The sequence below is a fragment of the Lepidochelys olivacea genome (assembly GCF_965140295.1).
Source record: "Lepidochelys olivacea isolate rLepOli2 genome assembly, chromosome: 7".
NCBI lineage: Eukaryota > Metazoa > Chordata > Testudines > Cheloniidae > Lepidochelys > Lepidochelys olivacea.
In genome coordinates, this window is record NC_140417.1 from 88,995,679 (window position 1) to 89,019,295 (window position 23,617).

Consider the following 23,617-nt stretch of genomic DNA (forward strand, 5'->3'; position numbering starts at 1 on the left):
GAGAAAAGGCAAAATACGGGATTGAGGAAAATAGGGGCTGCGGGAAGGGCGGCCAGCACGTTGCTTGGCCCGCACCGCTTCCTGCAGCCCCCATTGGCCTGGAGCGGCGAACCACCGCCAGTGGGAGCCGCGATCGGCCGAACCTGCAGACGCGGCAGGTAAACAAACCGGTCCAGTGTGCCAGGGGCTTTCCCTGAACAAGTGGCGGACCGGCTTTGAGAACCACTGCCCTGGGAGACTATCTTTGCCAACGAGGCAAGCTTCTCTTTGTGATAGATTGTCCTTTACACCAAAAATCACAGCAATATTCAGGTTACTCTTAGTCCCAAAGGGCCGGTGACTTACCCCATGTCAACTGTATTGCAGAACTCAAACCAAAGACAACACTTGTAGCCAATCTATAACAAATTATCTAAAGATTTATTAACTAGGAAAAATAAATTGGAGTTGTTTACAAGGCTAAAGCAGGTAAACATACACACACAAATGAGATTGTCTTAGGTTCCAAAAGATGATAGTACTGCTATAATGTGCAAGCTTTATATGTCTGTTAGGGATAACCCAGACAAAACAGCTGGGGGTCTTTTGCTTATGCTTAGTGATTCTTGTTGCTTTAGAGTCCAAGCAGGGGAAATACCCTAGTTTCTCCTCGTCAGGGATTTTTATGCCCTTCTTCCCAGAGTCCAAGCTTATGGAATGAGTTCAGGCACAGGTCTCCTCTTCCTGGAAGCAGTGAGGAATGCAATTAACCATGGGAGGTGGGTTGCATAGGGTGGGGGTGGCTGTGCCTCCCCAAACAGCCAGCCATGGCCCCGCCTCCTGCTTAGCACTGCTCTCTGCGTGCAGCTCCGAGGCCAGTCCTCCAGCTCTCTAGTTGGGCCTGCGGAGCCTGGGGCCATGTGCCACCCACCTTCCCAGCACTCTGGAGCTGGAAGGCTGTGACCGCCCATCCTCCTGTGCTCCGGGGCTGGGCGGGCTGCGGCCTCCCATGCTCCGTAGCTGGGGAGGCTGGGGCCATGCACTGCCCACCTTCCCACGTTGCAGGGCTGGGGGGGCAGAAGGGGCAGGGGCAGGGACGGGTCTGGAGGCTAGCCTCCTCCAGCTGGCAATTCACAGGCCACCCATGCAATTAACAAAGTTTCTATTCTTTGATGTCTCACAATGATTCATTTGGTCTCAAAGGCCTTCTCCTTTGGCAAGACCTAACATCTTCTGTAGGTAGCCAGCATTTGCATTAGAGAAGGCTTTTCTCCTGTTTGATAAGTTCCACAGTTGCAGAGGTTTACAATGTAAACACTTAATATAACAGGTTTTGGAGTAGCAACCGTGTTAATCTGTATTCGCAAAAAGAAAAAAGAACAGGAGTACTTGTGGCACCTGAGAGACTAACAAATTTATTTGAGCATAAGCTTTCGTGAGCTATTGCATCCGATGAAGTGAGCTGTAGCTCACGAAAGCTTATGCTCAAATAAATTGGTTAGTCTCTCAGGTGCCACATGTCCTCCTTTTCTTTTTACTTAATATAACATCTGTAGCCCTGATGTAAAGTTATAAGTGAGATCATTGCATGCAGCATCATACAAACATTTCATCAGGTCTAAATACTAAAGATATTTCTACCAACTTACCATCTACTTTAGCAATGCTAACACATGGGTAAACCAAATTGCCTGGTTGTTGGTGTTCACTGAGGATTAGGGGCCTTGCCATAAACTGGCACCTGGTCTGGCACCATCACAGACTATATCATTGACCATACACTATCAGTGGAATTCTTCCACTTCCCTGGCAAGGGAAGGATTTCCCAAGTAGAAATCTGTACTTGCCAATTAAACTGGCTTTTAAGGTTGCTTTGTGATATAGAGTGGCTATGAAGGGGTTAGTGAGCTACTGTGGGCTCTACCAGCTTCGCCCTGCTAAACTTAAAACAGGTGCCAGACTTGGCGGGAGGTGTTAAAAAGGGGTGAGCACAGCTCATTTGGGCTGACCAGGAAGGAGATCAGGTCTTCATTTCTCTGGCTGAGAGAGAGAGAAATGGCTTGAGATCCAGCTGCCTGCCAGAGCTTCCCCAAAGGAAGGTAGGCCTGATGCGGGACAATAGTGTAATTTGTCACCAGTAACTTCATAGAATATCAGGGTTGGAAGGGACTTCAGTCCAACCCCCTGCTTAAAGCAGGACCAATCCCCAATTTTTGCCCCAGATCCATAAATGGCCCCCTCTAGGACTGAACTCACAACCCTGGGTTTAGCAGGCCAATGCTCAAACCACTGAGCTATCCCTCTGCCCCCCTGCCTTATCTGCTGGTGCTGAGTAACTCTGTTGCAGGTGTTATCCAGCCTAAGGGGATGGCAGCTTAGTAATAGACCTTTTGTTTCTTTACATGTGAGTGAGGACCTGGTAGAGAATTGTCCTGAGCCCAGAAGTGACCCAGTCACAGTGGCACAAAACATTTTAACTGTGTAAAAGATCTAGCTTCATGAATACAGCTACACAGACTTTGGAGGTAGAGAAGCATTATAACTAATACTATATTACCCAGCTTGCACCTCAGAAGAGGGTAATTTTCAGGAAAAATTCTGTTTACTGTGAATGAAGCAGATTTTTGTTTTGCCTTATTTAAATGGCAGTTGTTCAAAGCAGTCTGAGTGTTTTATATTGTCAGAATAAATCCCAGAAAGAAGTATTGGTGGCACTTAGAAAGATTAGATTGCAGGTAACGTGGCTGACGTATGTGATAAATGCAGTTATACTAAAACTCTTATGGTATATAAGGAGTTTATCACTAAGTTTATGACTTATGTTTATGACTACAACCATTACATGTGTCGTTCTTTGTGTGTATCTGGATATATGGGTACGTAACACTAGGAGACAGTGGAATATTTCAAATAATGTATTTAGGAAAATGATATATAGATATATAGTATATACCAGTAGATGTCCTTTCTGGGTTGAGAGACAGGTGCTTTAGAATTCTCATGTTGTTGTTGGCAATGCCATACGTGTTGTGTAGATGAACAAAGAACTTAATTCTCTTAATTTAGAATAATTTTTGACCACTCAATTCAAATTTAGGGGGGAAAAACCCCTGAGTTTGTTTGTTTATACTTTTATGCATACAGCCCTTTGCACTTACGTAGTCCATTCCCGCCAAGTATCTCAAAGCACTTTACAAATATTAATGTGATGGATGAAGACAAACAACATTGTTGTTAGGTAGGTAGGTAAGGTTTTCATTTGCAGATGGAAAACCTGAGGCACAGAGACATGAAGACCCATATCCTCAAAGCCATTTAATCTGAATCTTCATCATGTGCTTTAGCCACATGACTGTTCTTCCCCTTCTAATATTGTATTTGTATTATAAATTGCAGACCAGGTGGGTTAGACAGGATCATGAAACATAACTACTGTTGTGTCTTAACTTGCAAATACATAATTGTCCCTTTTTTTCTAAATAATTTTAAACTAGTGAATAAAGATGCCTCTCCCTACTGCCAAATTAATTTCACACTGAATTTATTTCCCAAGGGAAAACAATGCTTCTACTGTACATTTTAATCTTAAAAATGGAAAACAATGTATTTATCTCTAAAGACGGGGTATTATAGCTGAAGTACAGGGCAAAGAACAGTATTTTATCATCTGAGTTCTTCTGTCCTTTACCAATTCACTTATCCGTAGTTCAGCAAAAGGTTCTTAAGAGACCCACTGTATGTTCTAATTGAACTGATGTATTGCTCTTTGCACCTGATCGCCTTAGTTAAATCAGGGAAATGAAATCAATGAGGTGCAATTACTGGAAGGTTACAAAGAACGTGAATTCCCATGGTTCTATCTCCACTTCCTTCAAATTCTCTCATATTGAAAACAAAAGCAGCTTCCTAATTGGTATTGATTTGTCAATCCATTGAATTCAGCAATGTCAGAATGGAAGTTATGAGATTGTGTCTCTCTTGTTGTTTCTTGGGAGGAGGGGCCAAGGGTGGTGGTTAAAGTACTAAAACCGAGTTGGGACCAAGTGTAGGTTTTTTAGATAAGAAATCTTGTATTTTTCACAGATTTCAATTGTGTGCATTTTGAAGAAAGAGTATTGCCAAGGAGTCTAATGTAACATAAAATAGATTTTAATTTCATCACTATCCTACACTGATGAACACAATAAATAAACTGAATTTTAAACTGCATGAAAATTGGTTTGATTGTCTTTTTCCATGTCACTAAGACCAATCTAAAAATGTACATTCATAATAATTGTGCAGATCTAGCTTTAGTGGTTTAGTAAAACAGATAGTTATAATGACTTTAATTTCTATAGTGGATAGCACACTTCCTGTAGAAGGACTGGAACCATGTTCTGTGTGTATGTGTCTTTGTAATTCTAGCAAACATCCCATCTTATATGAAAAATGCATACTGTAAGTCAGAAGCCCAGGTTAAATTGTTGGCATCCCAGTATATAATTGTTAAGTGATGGTCAGGTTTCAGTAGTTAAGGTTGCAAACAGGGATGCAATTAAAGAATGCAATTTTCAATCCTTCTATAGCTTTGAATAGAAAACATGGTGTGGGCTAAAACTTCTAAGATGATTCTGAAATCAAATTTTTGAAAAAATATCATCTGAAATTAGTGTTGTAGTAATTGTAGACCACAGCCAGAATTTTCAAACCTGGGTCCCTAAAGTTAGGCTTCTAAATAAAGGCATCCTAATTTTCAGAGGTGCTGAGCATCTACAGATCCCAGTGAAATGTTGCTGAATGTCCACTTTTATTTATGTGCCTAACTTTAAATAAGTATCTATGTGAGGAACATATATGTAGTTATGAGCTCTTCTATCTAGCAGAGAAAGGTATAACACAATCCAATGTCTGGAAGTTGAAACTAGACAAATTCAGACTGGAAATAAAGTCTAAAACTTTAACTGTGAGGGTAATTAACCATTGGAATAACTTACTAAGGGATGTTGTGGTCTCTCCATCATTGACAATTTTTAAATCAAGATAGGATATTTTTTCTAAAAGAATTGCTCTAGTAATTATTTTGAGGACGTTCTATGGCCTGTGTTATATAGGAGGTCAGATTATGTGATCACAATGGTCCTTTCTTGCCTTGGAATCTATGAATTTGTGGATGTGGAAGGGGAGATAGTTTTCACATGTATAACTTTAATTGTGTGACCTTTTCCACTGACTTCACTAGGATTACTCATGAGCTTATGTGCATGCTTAAATGCTTTGCTGAATTGAGGTCTAAATGCAGGAAGCAGTGGATTTCCTGAAAAGCATCTTGATTTTTATAAAGTTACTAATATAGGAACCTTTCCCCACATGTATTTCTAGCAGGGGTCATTTTCATTTAGCAGAGCATCTCTCTATAAAGTGCCTTTTTTGGTGATAACTATTGGTTGATTTCTTCCAGGTGGTGAGTATTATTAGCTCCTGCTATCTTTATCCCCTATTTTTCTCTTTGTTATACCTTGAGGATGTGTTATATCCTCACATTGTCATATTTCATATGTTAGCTATCTTAATTTCCAGTAGACAGTCAATACTGCTGCAAGGATTACACTCTGCCATGTTAATCAGGTCCTCAATTGTCATCCTGCTGTGGCAACCTAATAGTTGGGGAGAAATGCTAATATAGAGAATAAATGTGTCAATCTGATTCTGCAGACCCCCACCAGTGAGTGAAGGTGCACCCAAAGGAACTCTGATTGCTGTCGTAACTGCTGCTGCCTTGAATCAGACTATTGTATATTCAATTGTTTCAGGAAATGAAGATGGTAAGTAAGAGTATCTCAATAAAGTTGCAGATTATGCTGTATGGTACATTCATTAAATGTAAACAATTTCAGGAAGTGGTGTGTATATATAAATAAAACAGCCAGTGCTAAATCCTGCCTCACCCAAGCCAAGCCCAAGTAGGAGCTCCTGCTGCCATTACCCTGCTTTCATAAACCTGCTGCACCCTGCCTATGCAGCAGAACTGAATTGATGCCCTTTAGGGCTGAGGAAAGGGAAGCAGAGTTTGCTCCTTAAAATGTAAGAGAGATTTTCTACAGCTCAGTAAGAGTAAGTACTCTAGCTAAAATGTCAGAAGTTGTTTGTATGGAGAACCAAACAAACATACATGCCAATTGATATTAGATTCTTCAGTTGTGTCATTAAAATATATATAATGTGCTTTTGAGTGTGCTTTAAATGGAATCAGCCTAAATCTATCCTTTGTATAATTGGGATGCTCACTACCCCTGCAATGTGATTTGTATTGATTATCGTATATTGTATCATGAACACTTGAAAAATATCATAGAGCCACATAATAATCCCCTTCATGAAGAAATCTCACTTGAAAAATCTCCGTGCAGTATGTTCAAGGCATCGTCCCCCTAGGTGAATGGGCTTGTGGCTGAACAGAAGGTACAGGAAGGAATAGTGTAAGTTCATTGATGATCCTAAATTCACAACAAAATCCAGTTGCAATGCTACTGTCTTTTGGTTGTCCATGAAAACGGCTAGTCTACCAAACTGGTTCCTGCTGTATGCAGTGTAGTTGTGGCCATCACTGGATATTAGAGAGACAAGATGGGTGGGGTAATATTTTTCTATTACCTTGTCTCTCTAAACTGCTCTCTGGCACCCCTATTCATCCTGCCAGTATGTCTCACTGTTGGTCATTCTGCCACAGGTGACCTGGCTGTGGCTTCATACTGTGCTTCCTCTCCTGGGAGCAGATGTAAGACATTGAATGGGATTTAATGTTAGTGACCCTCAAGTATTCACATACAGTGGATTTTCTGACAGGTAATCTTGAGGTCTGCCACATAGAGCAGCTGGTCCTCAGAACTATCTTCTGGCCAGCTCTGCCAATAAAATGGTGCAGAACCCCAACTGCACAGTGTTCAAATAGAATTGCTTCTGACCTATCTCATGGCTGGGATGAAAGTGTATATATAGTGTAGTGTTGTAGTCATGTCATGATCATGGTTGGAATGGAAGTGATGATGGGAGATTTATATGCCCCTGAGGAAGTTCAGCCCTCTTCTTGCACACTGATAAAACCTCTCTGTCAGGGATAACATATCCCTGCCTTATCACCCAGCATTCCATATCACCCAGCACCCCACTGCTGAAAAAGGAACACACTTGATCAACTCAACTAGGATATATTTTCATGTAATGAAATATTAGACTTGTGTTACTTGGCTGCAGTAGAGAAGCTTGCAAAAAGATTTGCCATAACTTGAGTCAGTTCCAGTTTCTTTCAGATTAGCCAGATGACTGCTTCACTTCTTGTTGTGGACAAAGGCGGATTTGGGGTTTGTCAGGCCCTGGGCCAGAACAAGTGAGGGTCCCTCCCCACCACTTCTGCCTGCACTCCCTCTCCCCACGCTCCTGCCGAGGAAATGGAATTGGGGCGTGGAAGCTTGCATTCCTCCCCCCCGGCTCACCTCGCCCGACACTCCTGCCAGGAAGCAGGGTCAGCTCATGGGGGCTTTGCCCACTCCCCAGCAGGAGCTCCAGGCAGGCGGAGTGCAGCAAGCCCCCGTGACCTGACCCTGTTCCTCAGCAGGAGTGCTGCATGGGCACCCATTTTTCCAAGGCCCCCCAATTGGCCATGGCCCCTGGGGACGGGCCCCGCTGGCCCAGCAGCTAATCTGTCACTTGTGGGCTATTCCCTTGCCATAGCTGAATCCACTTCTCTTCTTCTGACTTGCCAATAATCTACAAACAAAAATTACATGCCGACTTAAATGCACATGTTAAGACCTTTTCTATTTCCGTTCTGTGCCCTGGGCCTTCTAGAGTGACAACTATGAATGTCAAGTCTGCAAGTCATGGCTATCAACAGAGCTGTAGGTTGAATTGGTGGTACCGATACTGAGCTACTTACAGAGAAGTCTGATTTGTTTTAATATACTGTAGACTGGCGTTAACCTTCTCCCAGCTGTGGGAATAGTTTATATATCCAGATAGTTTTTTCAGCTTGCCCTGAAGTTTGTTGTTCCAGAACCAGATTCCAGTACCCACATCAGCAGTTTGCCCTTTTCATGAGAACAATAACAAATGCAGCTGGGGAGATGGACTATGGAGGCCTTAGGGTGGTGAAGGCTTCGATCCCTCAACCCCATGTAGTAGGAGACAGGAATGAATAATGTCTTTACAAGAATGGAAACACGTAATCTTAAAGATTTTGAGGAAACATCCTATTAGTATCTACAGGTTTTAGAAAGTTACTTGTTTGTTTGTTTTTTGCTGGATTCCAGATGTGTTTGACATTAATAACAGAACGGGTGTTATCTTCATTAAAAAGCCTCTTGACTATGAAAGTGTGAAAAGCTATGAACTTCGGGTACAAGCAGACTCACTACAAGTGGTTCGATCCAATCTACGTGTCCCTTCCAAAAGTAAGTTGTATTTCATGTATTTTCAAAAATATAAACATATTTAATGTAATAAAACTACGTTTTGAGAATAAATAATGTTACTGTGTAACTTCATCTTGCAGGGTATTGATAAACAATCACTCTAACCAGTTATATAATAATTTTGTGTTGCTTTATTTTCACGATGTATGTAGATAGTGATACCAAGTAAATCATAAAATATGTATTAAAGCCTCCCTAGTAGTGTCTTTTCCTAGGAATGGGATCCATGGAAGAGATAATAATGCCTAATTACTCATTATATCCATGATATACATTTGTAACTTTCATTATCCACAGGAAAACAGGCCTCCGAGAGTTGTAATTATACTGAATATTAATTCAGTTTCTCCTTTTAATTGAAACATAAAACCCATCAAAACCTCTCTAAAGCAAAGTTTAAGAATATTTTTTTCAGATAAAATATACAACCCAAATACACACAACTCACCATTTCTGCAGGGCTGATACTTGTTTGCAGAGGAGATTGGTGGGTTCTAAAGTTCTCTGATGCAACTTGTAAACTTATCTCTAGGTGAAACTTCAAAGTGGAGCCAATTTTTTAATATCAATCAGGTAAAAAAAATTAACACCAATAATATTATTTTTACTCCAAAAATATGAATCATAATCTATCCAAAACGACATGTCTCCTACTGGAAATGGTAAATATAACTGGTAAACAACACCCAATAATCAGTTAGCAAATTTCATGGTCCCTTTTTTTTTTTTTAATAGCACCTATTCTGTACACCGATTGAGAACACCCTTACAGTATGCTCTTTATTTTGGTAGGGTTTTGAGAAATATAGTTCTGAAAAATAAGAACTTTGCTAGGAACTTCTAAATGCTCATAATAATAACATTGCATAAGAGAAGTTGTGTTAACTGGTAAATGATTTAAATGATTAAAGCTTATGATAGTTTAACTTGTCACATTCTTCTTCCTTCACCACAATTAACTAAACTTAATGGGCAAAAACAAAAGAATAGTTTGCTGGACTTTCCACTATTATGAGGAGGCAGGCAATGTGTGCTATGTACAGGCTCTGTTTTTCTTTATGGCTGAGAAAAACCTTTGCAAATATTTGGGATGTTCTCTTTTCTTTTCATGCTACTTTCTGAACATGTCAACGTGATGATTTAAATGGGCAAACATACCAAGTAATACTTGTAGTTTAATGTGGCACAGATATTTATGCCCTTGCACACACACACACATTCATATGTACAATGAAGAATGTGCAAACTATGCCAGTACTAGACAGCTTCCTGTCTTAAGAGATCATCCAAAGTATATTTGAAGTGTCCTCAAAGATATTGGGCCTGATTCTCCATTGCCTGACAACTTGCATAGTCATTTAAATTGATACAAACTGAATGCAAAGTTGAGGTACAATGCTACTAAATCAAAATGAAAGCAGTTTACATCCATTTTGCGCTGAAGTAAATAGCGATGCAAGGCATGGGGCTACAGGGAATCAGCTCACTGAGAGCAGTCCTGCTACTGCTTTGTTAGAAGACTACTTACCGGAAGGAACTGATTTATTTCAGTTCCCTAGTTACTCATAATAGGCAAGTTTCACTGTGTAATATGTTCTGCTGTCATGTCTGAAGTGAACCTTGGCTCCAGGGCATGGTCTGCTGTGGATGTGGTTATGTTATACCAATATAACAGTTATTCTGTGATTTTTATTTCTGGACTTTCCTCTTGGCTTAGAGCTGGCCTTAAAAATCCATTGTGATCCCTTGGTCCTGTGACTGCTCTGCACCTGGCTAGCCCTTAGCACAGTTTAGAACACCAAGGTCTGTTATGGTAGGTGGGAATCACTGAGGTATGGGGCACCTTCCTTTTCCCCAGCCATGCCCCCTGCCCAAACCACAGGGATGGTGACATAGGAGGCACTATCATGCTTCTACACTAGGAAGATCTTCCTATAGCTAGGTAAGCCAGTGATTCAGTTCACACTAGCCATAATGCAGAGGGGAAATCTAGCCTTCCATCTTTTTAGGATCAAAATTGACACTGGATCTGAAAAATCATGACAGGTAGTATTTTCTACACAAAAGTGCTGGTCTTAAAAAAAAAAAAAAAGTTGGCAAGTGTTATAGGTTATCCTCAAGATGTGATCAAACTTACTGTAATGATTGTACATTGTTTTGTGTTTTAAGTAAATGTTAATGTTAATTTGTTCAACTTTGTATTCATATTATAAAATTGAAATTACACATCAAACACATTTCAATGTAGAAGAATATATAAATCTTTGCCTATCTAAAGTGCTGTAATCGTGGGCCAGACCATAAGGGATTTTAAAAGGCCTTGTGAAAATAACAAAGGATATACCATTGGGTAATAACCTTGTAAATAAGAATAAATTGATGAGACAAGGTTGGTGAGGTAATATCTTTTATTGGACCGATTTCTGTTGGTGAGAGAGACAAGCTTTCAAGCTTATACAGAGCTCGTCTTCAGTTCTGGGAAACTAACTCAAAGCTCATCATCAGAAGCAAGCTCTCCACAGATCACGACACACCAACTCAAAGCAGCACGAGACCCTGCCAGAACAACAGATGCAAAACCAGCAGACATGTCTCCTCTGCTACAGTGATCACCACCCCCCACAATACACCTTTCAAGATCCATGGGCCTACACATGCCTATCACAACATGTGGTGTACCTCATCCAGTGTACTAAATGCCCCACTAGCAACTATGTGGGTGAAACCAGATAATCACTACACTCTAATAAAAGATAAAAACACGATATCATCTGTTGGTGAACACTTTTCACAAAGCAATTACTCTATGTCTGACCAATCAGTCTTCATCCTCAAAGGAAACCAGCACAACATCTTCAAAAGATGAGCCTGGGAGATTAAATTCATAACTTTGCTAGACACTAAAAATCATGGATTGAATAGAGACACTGTTTTTACGGCTTGTTAAAACAATCTGTAATCCACTAACAACCCCCTCTCAAGATGCTTACCTGTTGTCCTTTCTTTTCTCCCTGTGACTGGAAGGGTGTCAATGGGTCACTTGACCTTGAATGGTCCATTGAAATAGGTGTTAGCCACTTAAGCTAAACAATCTGTTCAAATCTTGTGTTTCGCAGTGACACTTTGAGCTAGTTTCCCAGACTTGGAAAAGAGCTCTGTGCAAACTTGAAAGCTTCTACCTCCCACCAACAGAAGATGGTCCAATAAAAGATATTACAGCTCTTCTGCCAGAAACTGTGCCCAAGGTTAATCAGACCAAGCATGTTTCTATTTACAGTTAACATTGTTGCAAATAACACTCATGTATAGTTACCCGTATCTTATGCAAGAAAGTTGCTGTGATGTTGCATGAGGGCCCCTAAAATACCACATCAGTAAAAAGAACGAGAAGTACTTGTGGCACCTTAGAGACTAACAAATTTATTTGGGCATAAGCTTTCGTGGACTAAAACCCACTTCATCAGATTCATGGAGTGGAAAATACAGTAGGAAGATAGATATAGTATATATATATATCTATATACTATATAAGGCAATGCCATCTTTTCATGCTCTCTGAATTCAGAGAACATGAAAAGATGGGAGTTGCCTTAGCAACGCTAATGAGACAAATCGATTACAGTGGGCTATTATCACCAGAGGAAAAGTCACTTTTATAGTGGTAATCAGGATGTCCCATTTCAAACAGTTGACAAGAAGGTGTGAGTAACAGTAGGAGGAAAAATTAGCATGGGGAAACAGTTTTTAGTTTGTGTAATGACCCATCCACTCCCGGTCTTTATTCAGGCCTAATTTGATGGTGTCCAGTTTGCAAATTAATTCCAGTTCTGCAGTTTCTCATTGGAGTCTGTTTTTGAAGTCTTTTTGTTGAAGAATTGCCACTTTTAGGTCTGTAGCTGAGTGTCCAGGGATGTTGAAGTGTTCTCCATCTGGGTTTTGAATGTGTTAATTCTGTTATAAAACATCTGATTTGTGTCCATTTATTCTTTTGCATAGAGACTGTCCAGTTTGACCAATGTACATGGCAGAGGGGCATTGCTGGCACATGATGGCATATATCACATTGGTAGATGTGCAAGTGAACGAGCCCCTGAAGGTGTGGCTGATGTGATTAGGTCCTATGATGGTGTCCCTTGAATAGATATGTGGACAGAGTTGGCAACCTTCCTACTGTATTTTCCACTCCATGATGAAGTGGGTTTTAGCCCATGAAAGATGATGCCCAAATAAATTTGTTACTCTCTAAGGTGCCACAAGTACTCCTAGTTCTTTTTGCTGACACAGACTAACACGGCTACCACTCTGAAAACAATCAGTAAGTAACTTATGACACTCAGGTCTGAGGCTTTTGGTACCACTCACTGCAGGCTATAATTCTGTTGCTTTTTTTAAAAAATGCTTGATTATTTCCGCCCACCACCCGACAAAAAAAACCCCACCAAAACATGGAAGTGGGTGGAAAAGGGCATAGGTTCTGTGTAGAGTTCAAGGAACCCTATAAAAAGAGGTAAAACTGTTCTATATTTAAACGGAGTTGTATTCCAACATGTATGTAATAATTTAGCATAAGAAATCCCTACTGTGTAAAACACCTTTAACCTAATTTTATTACACTCAGATCAACTTGGAATTTATGTAATACACGTTTGAATCAAAATGCATTCTATGCTAGGACTGTTGCTAGTTAGATCTACAGAAATGAATGATTCTACATTTAGCAGTGTCATATAACGTATGAAAATTACAGTGTATAGCTACGAGGAAAGCGTTTACAAATATTAATTGATACAGTGTGTACCAGAAGATTAGCTTTATGGATACTAAAATGGAAGATACAAAGAATTCAACAAAAATCACTAGTAAATAGTGTTTCAGAGTAGCAGCCATGTTAATCTGTATCCGCAAAAAGAAAAGGAGTACTTGTGGCTGTAGCTCACGAAAGCTCATGCTCAAATAAATTTGTTAGTCTCTAAGATGCCACAAGTCCTCCTTTTTTTTTAGTAAATAGTGGTCACACAGGCTCAGTCCTTCACTTCTGAGCACTAATACATGTTGCATCAGTCTCCAGCACACTCTCCGGCTTATGCTGCGAGCAGCAGTGACTGATTCTGGAAGAAGCCTGGTCAGTCCCTGAATGTAGGATTGTTGCAGTGAGGAGCCTTTCTGAGGGAGAAACAAGAATAGAAGATTTATTTGAAGCCTATGAAATAGATCTTTTCCCCCATTCCAAAGTTTGTGTATTTCAAGTCATTTTCATATCAAGAGATTCCAGTGTATAGCCACTAGGAAAGCCTGAGGGGAAGAATTTGAAAGTGAAGCACATATTGATTATCATGGAAGCCCTGTCTTCCTTAAATAATCATCCTATAAGTACAGATTTGTTAACAATTTTGTATATACATTTTAAATAATATCAAATTATATTGACAGTAGAAGAAAATACATGCCATTGGGAGTGGTAATGAGCCCAAGTGATTGACTCTTGCCTGGTGGAGCTAAAGAAGGAGGCAGGTGGCTATCAGGACCTGAGCCACCCAACTCAGGTGGCTGAGGTCACCCAACTGCTGCGCTGGGCATCACAAAATGGGGAAGAGATGGCCAGCCCTCTGTGGAGATAGAGGTAGTTAGGGACTATTTAGAAAAGCTGGATGTGCACAAGTCCATGGGGCCGGACGACTTGCATCCGAGAGTGCTGAAGGAATTGGCGGCTGTGATTGCAGAGCCATTGGCTATTATCTTTGAAAACTCGTGGCGAACCGGGGAAGTCCCGGATGACTGGAAAAAGGCTAATGTAGTGCCAATCTTTAAAAAAGGGAAGAAGGAGGATCCTGGGAACTACAGGCCAGTCAACCTCACCTCAGTCCCTGGAAAAATCATGGAGCAGGTCCTCAAAGAATCAATCCTGAAGCACTTGCATGAGAGGAAAGTGATCAGGAACAGCCAGCATGGATTCACCAAGGGAAGGTCATGCCTGACTAATCTAATCGCCTTCTATGATGAGATTACTGGTTCTGTGGATGAAGGGAAAGCAGTGGATGTATTGTTTCTTGACTTTAGCAAAGCTTTTGACACGGTCTCCCACAGTATTCTTGTCAGCAAGTTAAGGAAGTATGGGCTGGATGAATGCACTACAAGGTGGGTAGAAAGCTGGCTAGATGGTCGGGCTCAACGGGTAGTGATCAATGGCTCCATGTCTAGTTGGCAGCCGGTAACAAGTGGAGTGCTCCAAGGGTCGGTCCTGGGGCCGGTTTTGTTCAATATCTTCATAAATGATCTGGAGGATGGTGTGGATTGCACTCTCAGCAAATTTGCGGATGATACTAAACTGGGAGGAGTGGTAGATACGCTGGAGGGGAGGGATAGGATACAGAAGGACCTAGACAAATTGGAGGATTGGGCCAAAAGAAATCTGATGAGGTTCAATAAGGATAAGTGCAGGGTCCTGCACTTAGGACGGAAGAACCCAATGCACAGCTACAAACTAGGGACCAAATGGCTAGGCAGCAGTTCTGCGGAAAAGGACCTAGGGGTGACAAGTGGACGAGAAGCTGGATATGAGTCAGCAGTGTGCCCTTGTTGCCAAGAAGGCCAATGGCATTTTGGGATGTATAAGTAGGGGCATAGCGAGCAGTTCGAGGGACGTGATCGTTCCCCTCTATTCGACATTGGTGAGGCCTCATCTGGAGTACTGTGTCCAGTTTTGGGCCCCACACTACAAGAAGGATGTGGATAAATTGGAGAGAGTCCAGCGAAGGGCAACAAAAATGATTAGGGGACTGGAACACATGAGTTATGAGGAGAGGCTGAGGGAGCTGGGATTGTTTAGCCTGCAGAAGAGAAGAATGAGGGGGGATTTGTTAGCTGCTTTCAACTACCTGAAAGGGGGTTCCAAAGAGGATGGCTCTAGACTGTTCTCAATGGTAGCAGATGACAGAACGAGGAGTAATGGTCTCAAGTTGCAGTGGGGGAGGTTTAGATTGGATATGAGGAAAAACTTTTTCACTAAGAGGGTGGTGAAACACTGGAATGCGTTACCTAGAGAGGTGGTAGAATCTCCTTCCTTAGAGGTTTTTAAGGTCAGGCTTGACAAAGCCCTGGCTGGGATGATTTAACTGGGAATTGGTCCTGCTTCGAGCAGGGGGTTGGACTAGATGACCTTCTGGGGTCCCTTCCAACCCTGATATTCTATGATTCTATGAACTCCAATGGGGCTTCCTTTCCCTTGGGGGAGGCTGAGTTGGGGGCAAGGTTGGCTCCCTATGCCACTGGGGAAGGGAAGCCCCAGGGCCATGATTCCTGGTGCTGAACATCTCAGGCCTTGGTTGCTTGGATGGTGTGGGGACTGGTGGTCCCCTCAGCAGCTGCAGCCAGACTCAGGACCTCAGGGATGGGGCCATGTCTGTCCCCAGCACACAGCTGGGCTTCTAGCTACTGCTTCAGCCTCTGCTGTCTCTGGCTATGGGGGGTTGGGTTCCCCCTCCATGTTGCACCTCTGCTTTAAATTGTTCTACCAAATATTCAGAAACACTACTGTAGATTTCCAAATGAAGTACAGAGACAATTTGATAATTACATGTAACAATTTCTGCTTATATTGAAGGAGCTCCCTTTATCAAACTTATCTCAGACTCAACAGGAAAACCCAGGAATAGTTTTGCCACCAAATAGCTTCTGCATTGCAATAAGTTTTCTAAACCCAAAGTATTTCAGACTCAATCAACATTGTACTGGTGACTTTTCCTGGGAATTGTAAAATTTTAAAATGTGCCTGAAAAGCTCTGAGTTCCTTAAAGTAACTTGAATTTTCTCTTTCCTGCCCCCCCCCCCAATTATATTAAGGAACTGTGTGATTTTTTCCAAGCCTTTGTAGTTTAATGTATTTAATAATGTTGTTTCTCCTGCTAACATGATTGTTCTTTGGCTGTGGATAATATAGGAGAATAGTATGCAAATTCAAAATGTGATGTTTAACTAACCCTCTTGGTGAACTGGTCTGCACTTCCATGATCTTTGGTTCTGACCTAAAAAAGCTCTGTTCTTCAAGACGTAGTAGGGCAGTGCAGATATCACAGCCTCTTATAAAAAAAACAGAGTGAAAGTTAAACTCAAAGTGAAGTTTGCAGAAGTGTACTAAACAGGGTAATAACTTTTTTAAGGCTGCTGAACTAAGCTTCAGTTTGTAGCATGGCATTTCCAAAGGGTGATGCAGACAAAACGGGGCTGGCATACAGTGAAAAGTAATTAAACGCTACAGTGTCCATCCATCTGGGAAATGATTAACACAGCTAGAATAGGGCATGATTTTTTTTCTACTTCTGATTATTGAAAAAAAGAAACCCCAGAAGGGAGAAATATTGAAGCAAATTGAATCCATTGTGCTTAATCAATCTGTGATGAATCATTTCATCATATATCATCATACTGAATCTCAATAAAATATTACGCAACAGTGAAAGTATCACACAATCTATTTAAACTGTTAAACCTGAGATATATATGGGAAATTTTAGGTGCCATTAGCTTTGAATATTAGCATGGCCGTGCAATGATACATTAACTTAGAGCACAAGTAATAAATCTAATAGAAACTAATTCCATTACAACTAAGCAAAATAAATACATATTTTTAAAAATCTTGTAACAATCTTATATAGAAAGGATGGTCTAATGTCACTTAAATTACTTAATCTTGTGCCTCAGGTCCCCATCTATAAAATGAGGATAATACTTCCCTAACTTACAGGGTGTTGGGAGGAGAAAATCCACTAATGATTGTGAAGTGCTCAGATAGTACAATGATCAGGGCCATAAAAGTAGATAGAAGGAATAAGAAGCTTCCCCCAGAGGTGATTATGAATGGGCAGAGTCCCTACCTTGTGCACTCAACACATTATACAAAAATACTGAGTTAATGCCCAAAACTACCTTTCTTCCTGGGTCTTAAAGTTATGTTTGTACCTGCACCACTGATCAATTGGAAAAGATCAAACTCCAGTATCTAATCCACTGTCACCATTTTTGACATATGTTCCAAATTGTATTGGTATATCTAAACAATACGCAACATTTTTTCAAGAGTATTTTCCCCCTTCACCTTAGCTAAAATATACACGGCTGAATTTCAAGCAGTAATTATTTTTCACCACTCTAGGAACACATTCCTTCTTGGGTTACAATTCTGGCTTTTGGGAACTCGCACTGACTTAACTGGAGCCAGGATTTTCACCTCTCATGTTTGTTTTCTTTTCCAGAATTCCTTTGTCGCTGCTCACCCATTTCCCTTGTAGTACTCACAGGATAACAATTGCAGTATATTCTTTAGGCCATAGTTTCTTTGTAATCTTTGTTTAAAATATTGGCTAATTTGTGGGTTAACTAACTTACTGAGCTGACATTGTTCCTGCACATCTATGTATTGCATTTGCGTTTTTCCCCAAACTCCATTCTGTACAAGTGATATCATAAGGTTGGATTGCATGAAGTCATATTAACAGAGAGCTTTATATAGTTTCTCACAGTCCATCTCTGCAGCTAGCAAATGATGCAGCAGTAATGTTACTCTACCTGTGGTTTTACTTTTTGCAATGTCCCAAAACCCTATCACACTGACTCAGAACCATTCTCAACTTTACCAGTCTCTACACTTGAGGTCCCCTTGGTTCCATTAAGAATTATCTGTAATGTACACATACCTAAGTCCATGTTGTCATTTGCTGAAGGATTTTTATAATCATTGTCTTCCTTTCTTCTGTTTCCTTTGTAATTTACAGGTGAGTTTTTCCCCAGGGGACGCTGTGTGTCCCTTGAGCACTAGCTCTTCTACCTATGTTATATTTACTTCGACATCTGCTCCAGTTTAAGAATCAGTCCTCATTTTTGGTAGAGAAATCTTCACTTGCATAGTTACTTTTCACGAGAGTCTGTCCTTTTTTGCAAAGGTAACATATAGGCAACATGTCATTTAATTAGGTACAATATGCACCCTCATGTAGCATACACAGTAAAAATTCAGTAACTGACCCTCTTGTGCACTATTTACCATGGTATTCTATAGAGAAAGCATTGTATAATGTCACAGAATTTTAGAAATGGTAAATGAAAATGCTAATTAGATTATGTCGTCCGTCCTCTGACAAATGCAATATTGTTCTCTGTGGTATATTTTCCAATATTTTGAACAGCCTAGCCATAAAAACAAATAAAGAAGAGGGTAGGGACGCCACCACCCAAAATCCTTTGTAGAAAGGTCACAGATAATAAATGTGTGGGACAATAGGTTCTTTTTAAAATGAAGACCACTACAAGTATGTACGTGTGCGTACACGTGTTAGAGAGAGAGAGAGAGAAAGAAAATGTGTGTAAAAAATTTATAATACATACCATATGATATAGTTGTTGCATTCCATTCTTGATGGATAGGTAACTATTGTGGAAAGTGCTGGATAGATAAATAATGTAGTGGATAGATACTTTCAGTACATGCTAAAAATATCAAGGTAATCATGCTCCAATAAGTTACATACTTCCCTGTAATGGAGAGTCCTTGACATCTAAATTTGATTTCTATACTTACCTGTTGTATATCTTTCTATTTTCTGGTCATCGTGTTCTTTCTTGATGAGTTTTAATTAGATTATATGCTACTCTAGAGTTCCAGGGCATTGAATCGATGAACCACTGTGGAACTAGATGACACTGAAATGATGAACCACTGTGGAGATAGGTGACTTTGAATGAACCATTCTGTGACATGGAATTAATGTACCATTCAGATTTTAGATGATGCTGAATTGATGTAAGTTCCCTTGTTAGATACCACAAAATTGATGAACCATTTTGGAGTTTGGTGACAGTGAATTGATGAGCCACTCTGAAGCCAGAATGGCACAGGAAGAATGAACCATCCTGGAGTTAAATAACACTAAATTGATGAACTGTTCTGCCATTAAATGATACTGCATTTTGAAAAATTCAGAAGTCAAATACTGAGTTCTCAACTGTGTGGTAATCTAGTTGTTGATTGAACTAGACACAACAAGAGTGTGAATTTACATCATATCATTAGGCAAAAATTAAAATGTAAACATAACTATACATGTAAACATTACTAAAATTTGCCCATAGAGTGAGTGGCACAAATTGATGGCCTAATAATCTTCAAACAAACAAACAAAAACCAGCAATAAACTAATGAGGAAAGAAAATGATATATTGCTTTGGAGTAAGATAACATTATAAACAGTGAGTTAAACTGAGTTATTTTAAAAATATTATGTTAATTAATGTAAAATTCTTCTCTTGGGTTCAGTTCAAAACTCCTATAGTTACTCTTCCAGTTGCAGTAACTCCTATAACTATAAGAGTCCAATGACATGATATTGCACATGATATTGCACATTTCAAATTAGAAGTCATTATAGTGTCAGATGATAGTGAATTTGAAAGCTTAGAGATGCAAGGCTGAGGAGTCAGCAGATTGAGATGTTGAATCATGGATGATTTGAAGTTTTATTTACTTAGATTGTAATCTCTTTGGGGCAGGGTCTTTTTATTATGTGTTTGTACAATGTTTAGCATAGTGGAACCCTAATTCATGACTCAGGCCACTGCAGTACAAATAAATAAGAACAATTAATAGTTTCCTTATGGAGTCCTGTGAATTCTCCCTTATTGTTAGACAGGGACAGAAAAAGATGATGATGAGATACAGAAAGAAGAGGCACGTATGGAAAACTAGAGAGGGGAATAAAAAAGAGATTGCTGTGTAAGGATGGAAGACCAAAGAAAAATTGAATTAAGAAGATGAAGGAGAGAGGGGTGATATATCTCCAAATTAAACTGTCCCAGTTTTAAAAATCAAAGTATTTGTATGTCTGTCTCTTCCCCAATATGTGGTTAATCGATCCTCTACTGAGGAAACACTGGTATGTCACTTTGCTAAGGAGAGGCTAACAACAGAGCCAGAACTTATGGCTTCACCTTATGATAGCATTTAATGCTATGGATTACAAGGACATTATGAATTCCATAGAGTACAAAGGTAGACTGAGGGATTAGTCTAATTTCTTCCAGTATTCACAGTTTCTAGCATTTGACATTAGGATTGTTTTTTTTTTTCCAACTCAGTTCACATGACTCCTCGAGTCATGCTGAAGATCTGCTTACTGTACAGCTCCTGACAATAGTTGTCATTCTTTATCTTATCTTGAGCTATCACTACTGTACATGTGGTGCCCAAGTTTAACAGTCCTCTGTGGCTGATTCAGCGGAGGTAGCCTTAAGGCTGTTCTGGTGTCTATCTTAAAATGGTCATGGATGCAAACAGATGGTTTAAAAATAAAACCTTCATGGACAGTTGGCAGACAAGGCCTCGGGAAGTTTCATCCTCGTTAAACGTTATGTTTGATATGTCTCCTTGCTCCTGTTTTGTCAGCTGTTGACAACTACCTAAGTTATTTTTAGCAGTAGGTTGGTCTTATACAGAATGTAGTCTAACATATTTTAGAAGTTCTTATCACTTCAAAAAGCAATACTATGCCAATGTCCTCAGCTACTAAAATGATGAGTATTATGCAGAAACCAGATTGATAGTATGCTAACCAGTGTTTTCACGTTAATAATAGGCTTCAGTTTTTCCTGGTCTTCTCTCTCTCTCTCTCAGAACATTGCTTCCACTTCCCAGCACAGGTGAATGCCCTAACCACCAGGCTATCAAGTGAGTCTCATTTTTTCTAGCCCAATGACTATTCAAGAAAAAGTGAAAAGAAAAGGAGTACTTGTGGCACCTTAGAGACTAACCAATTTATTTGAGCATAAGCTTTCGTGAGCTACAGCTCACTTCATCGATGCCACAAGTACTCCTTTTCTTTTTGCGAATACAGACTAACACGGCTGCTACTCCGAAACAAGTAAAAGTGGAGAGTGAAAAAACACCAGCAGTTGGTGTTGGTAGGGGGACAGGTAAACTTGAGAGACTCACTGAAACAGGAACAAGAAAGCTTTGAGTGGGAGAGGGGAAGAGACAGGCATACTTTCTCAGGCGGGGAATCCTGCTTAACTGTGGACCAGCCGAGGTCAGAGAAAACTAGCTGAGCTGGAAAGACTCCATGTTTTGAAAGAGAAGTCATGAGCTGCAGGGGAAAGATCTCTAAGGTATTCAGCAATTTTTGCCCAAGCCCAAAAAATGCTCTAGATTGGCGAGGAGCCTGAGGCCATGAGGTGCATATAGGTGCCTTTATTTTGTATTGCATAATGACAGGTTTCAGAGTAACAGCCCTGTTAGTCTGTATTCGCAAAAAGAAAAGGAGTACTTGTGGCAGCTTAGAGACTAACCAATTTATTTGAGCATAAGGTTTCGTGAGCTACAGCTCACTTCATCGGATGCATACTGTGGAAAGTGTAGAAGATCCTTTTATATACACACAAAGCATGAAAAAATACCTCCTCCCACCCCATTCTCCTGCTGCTAATAGCTTATCTAAAGTGATCACTCTCCTTACAATGTGTATGATAATCAAGGTGGGCCATTTCCAGCACAAATCCAGGGTTTAACAAGAACGTCTGGGGGGGGGGGGGGTAGGAAAAAAGAAGGGGAAATAGGTTACCTTGCAAATTTGATACAATTAATTTAGGCTTGAATAGAGACTGGGAGTGGCTAAGTCATTATGCAAGGTAACCTATTTCCCCTTGTTTTTTCCTACCCCGCCCCCAGACGTTCTTGTTAAACCCTGGATTTGTGCTGGAAATGGCCCACCTTGATTATCATACACATTGTAAGGAGAGTGGTCACTTTAGATAAGCTATTACCAGCAGGAGAGTGGGTTTGGGGGGGTGGGACAGGTGTGTGTGAAAAAACCTGGATTTGTGCTGGAAATGGCCCAACTTGATTATCATACACATTGTAAGGAGAGTGATCACTTTAGATAAGCTATTAGCAGCAGGAGAGTGGGGTGGGAGGAGCTATTTTTTCATGCTTTGAAAATTTGAAGAGTGTAAATTCACACTCTTGTTGTGTCTACACTTTCCACAGTATGCATCCAATGAAGTGAGCTGTAGCTCATGAAACCTTATGCTCAAATAAATTGGTTAGTCTCTAAGGTGCCACAAGTACTCCTTTTATTTTGTATAGACTCTGTGTTTCTCATGCTATTAAGTAAAGAATAAAGAGTTTTAGAATTCTGTGCAAAGTTGGCTTTCACTATCACATGCCCCTGTAAGCCAGAAGGCTCACGCTTCTTTTGGGATTCTTGGGAATGTACAAGAGCTGCTGGGAAGGATTGGGGAAGATGGCACTAGTTACAAGGCCTACGCAATTGGATTGAGGGTCCCCATTGCCAAGGGAGTGTCAAATATGAGTCTGCATCTGAGCATGTGCCTCAAGGCCCAAAGCCAGGAACCGTGCCTAAACTGTGCCCACCTCCAGCAAGTTAAGTGCATGTGTAATTCAGAAGCTGGGTCCCTCCCAGCAGTGTGGTAGGTGATCAACAAGGGGACGTCAACTAGGTCAGTAACAGGTGCCTAAAGAGGCAGTTAGGTACCCGAGTCCTAGGTATGTGCCCTTGGAATATGCTCTGTTGATTTTTATTTGGGGTTGCCAAATCTGTTAATACAAAGATTGAGCTCAATTGTAGATATTTATTTAACTTGCCAAAGCACAAAGTTTTTTTAGAAGATTATTAAAATCACAGTAAAGCAAACTATTATTGATGCCTGTCCAATTATAATTCTCATTCAGTTTGATTAAAAAGAAGAGCCTGTTGTTATTCGCTTCAGAGATGAACACACATTCTTAACCAAATTCTAGACTTCCAGTGTTGGAATTACTGTTGTGTGAGGGACATAGTGTATTGTAAAAGACAAACATAATATAATTACTAGTAAAAGCATGATGTAAAAAGGATCTTGTAATGCACAAGTCATAACTTAATAACATCCTCCTAATACCACAATGCTAGGTAAACACTTCAACATCACTTTAGTTCAAATTCATTTGCCTTGTCAATCAAGATGCTGCAGTATTCATTTTCCTTGTCAATCAAGATGATGCAGACCACACAAATTTACAACATTTAGATAAGCATTTTAATGTGGATCAGCAGGGTAAATCGGAGTTTACTGGAAGCATGTTGGTCACTAGGGGGCCAAAGAGATCATGAAAATGTCAGAAAACAGGCTCAAAAAGAGAGCGC

The 23,617-nt window shown here is 40.3% G+C and overlaps 1 protein-coding gene across 1 annotated transcript in view; it reads left to right on the forward strand.

Moving 5' to 3' along the window:
* Window positions 1–23,617, forward strand: part of PCDH15 (protocadherin related 15) — a 772,236-nt gene that overhangs the window by 642,370 nt on the left and 106,249 nt on the right. Inside the window, exons 24-25 of the mRNA XM_084633606.1 lie at window positions 5,674–5,783; window positions 8,268–8,408. Of these exons, the coding sequence (XP_084489732.1) occupies window positions 5,674–5,783; window positions 8,268–8,408 (251 nt within the window). The remainder of the gene's footprint in view (window positions 1–5,673; window positions 5,784–8,267; window positions 8,409–23,617) is intronic.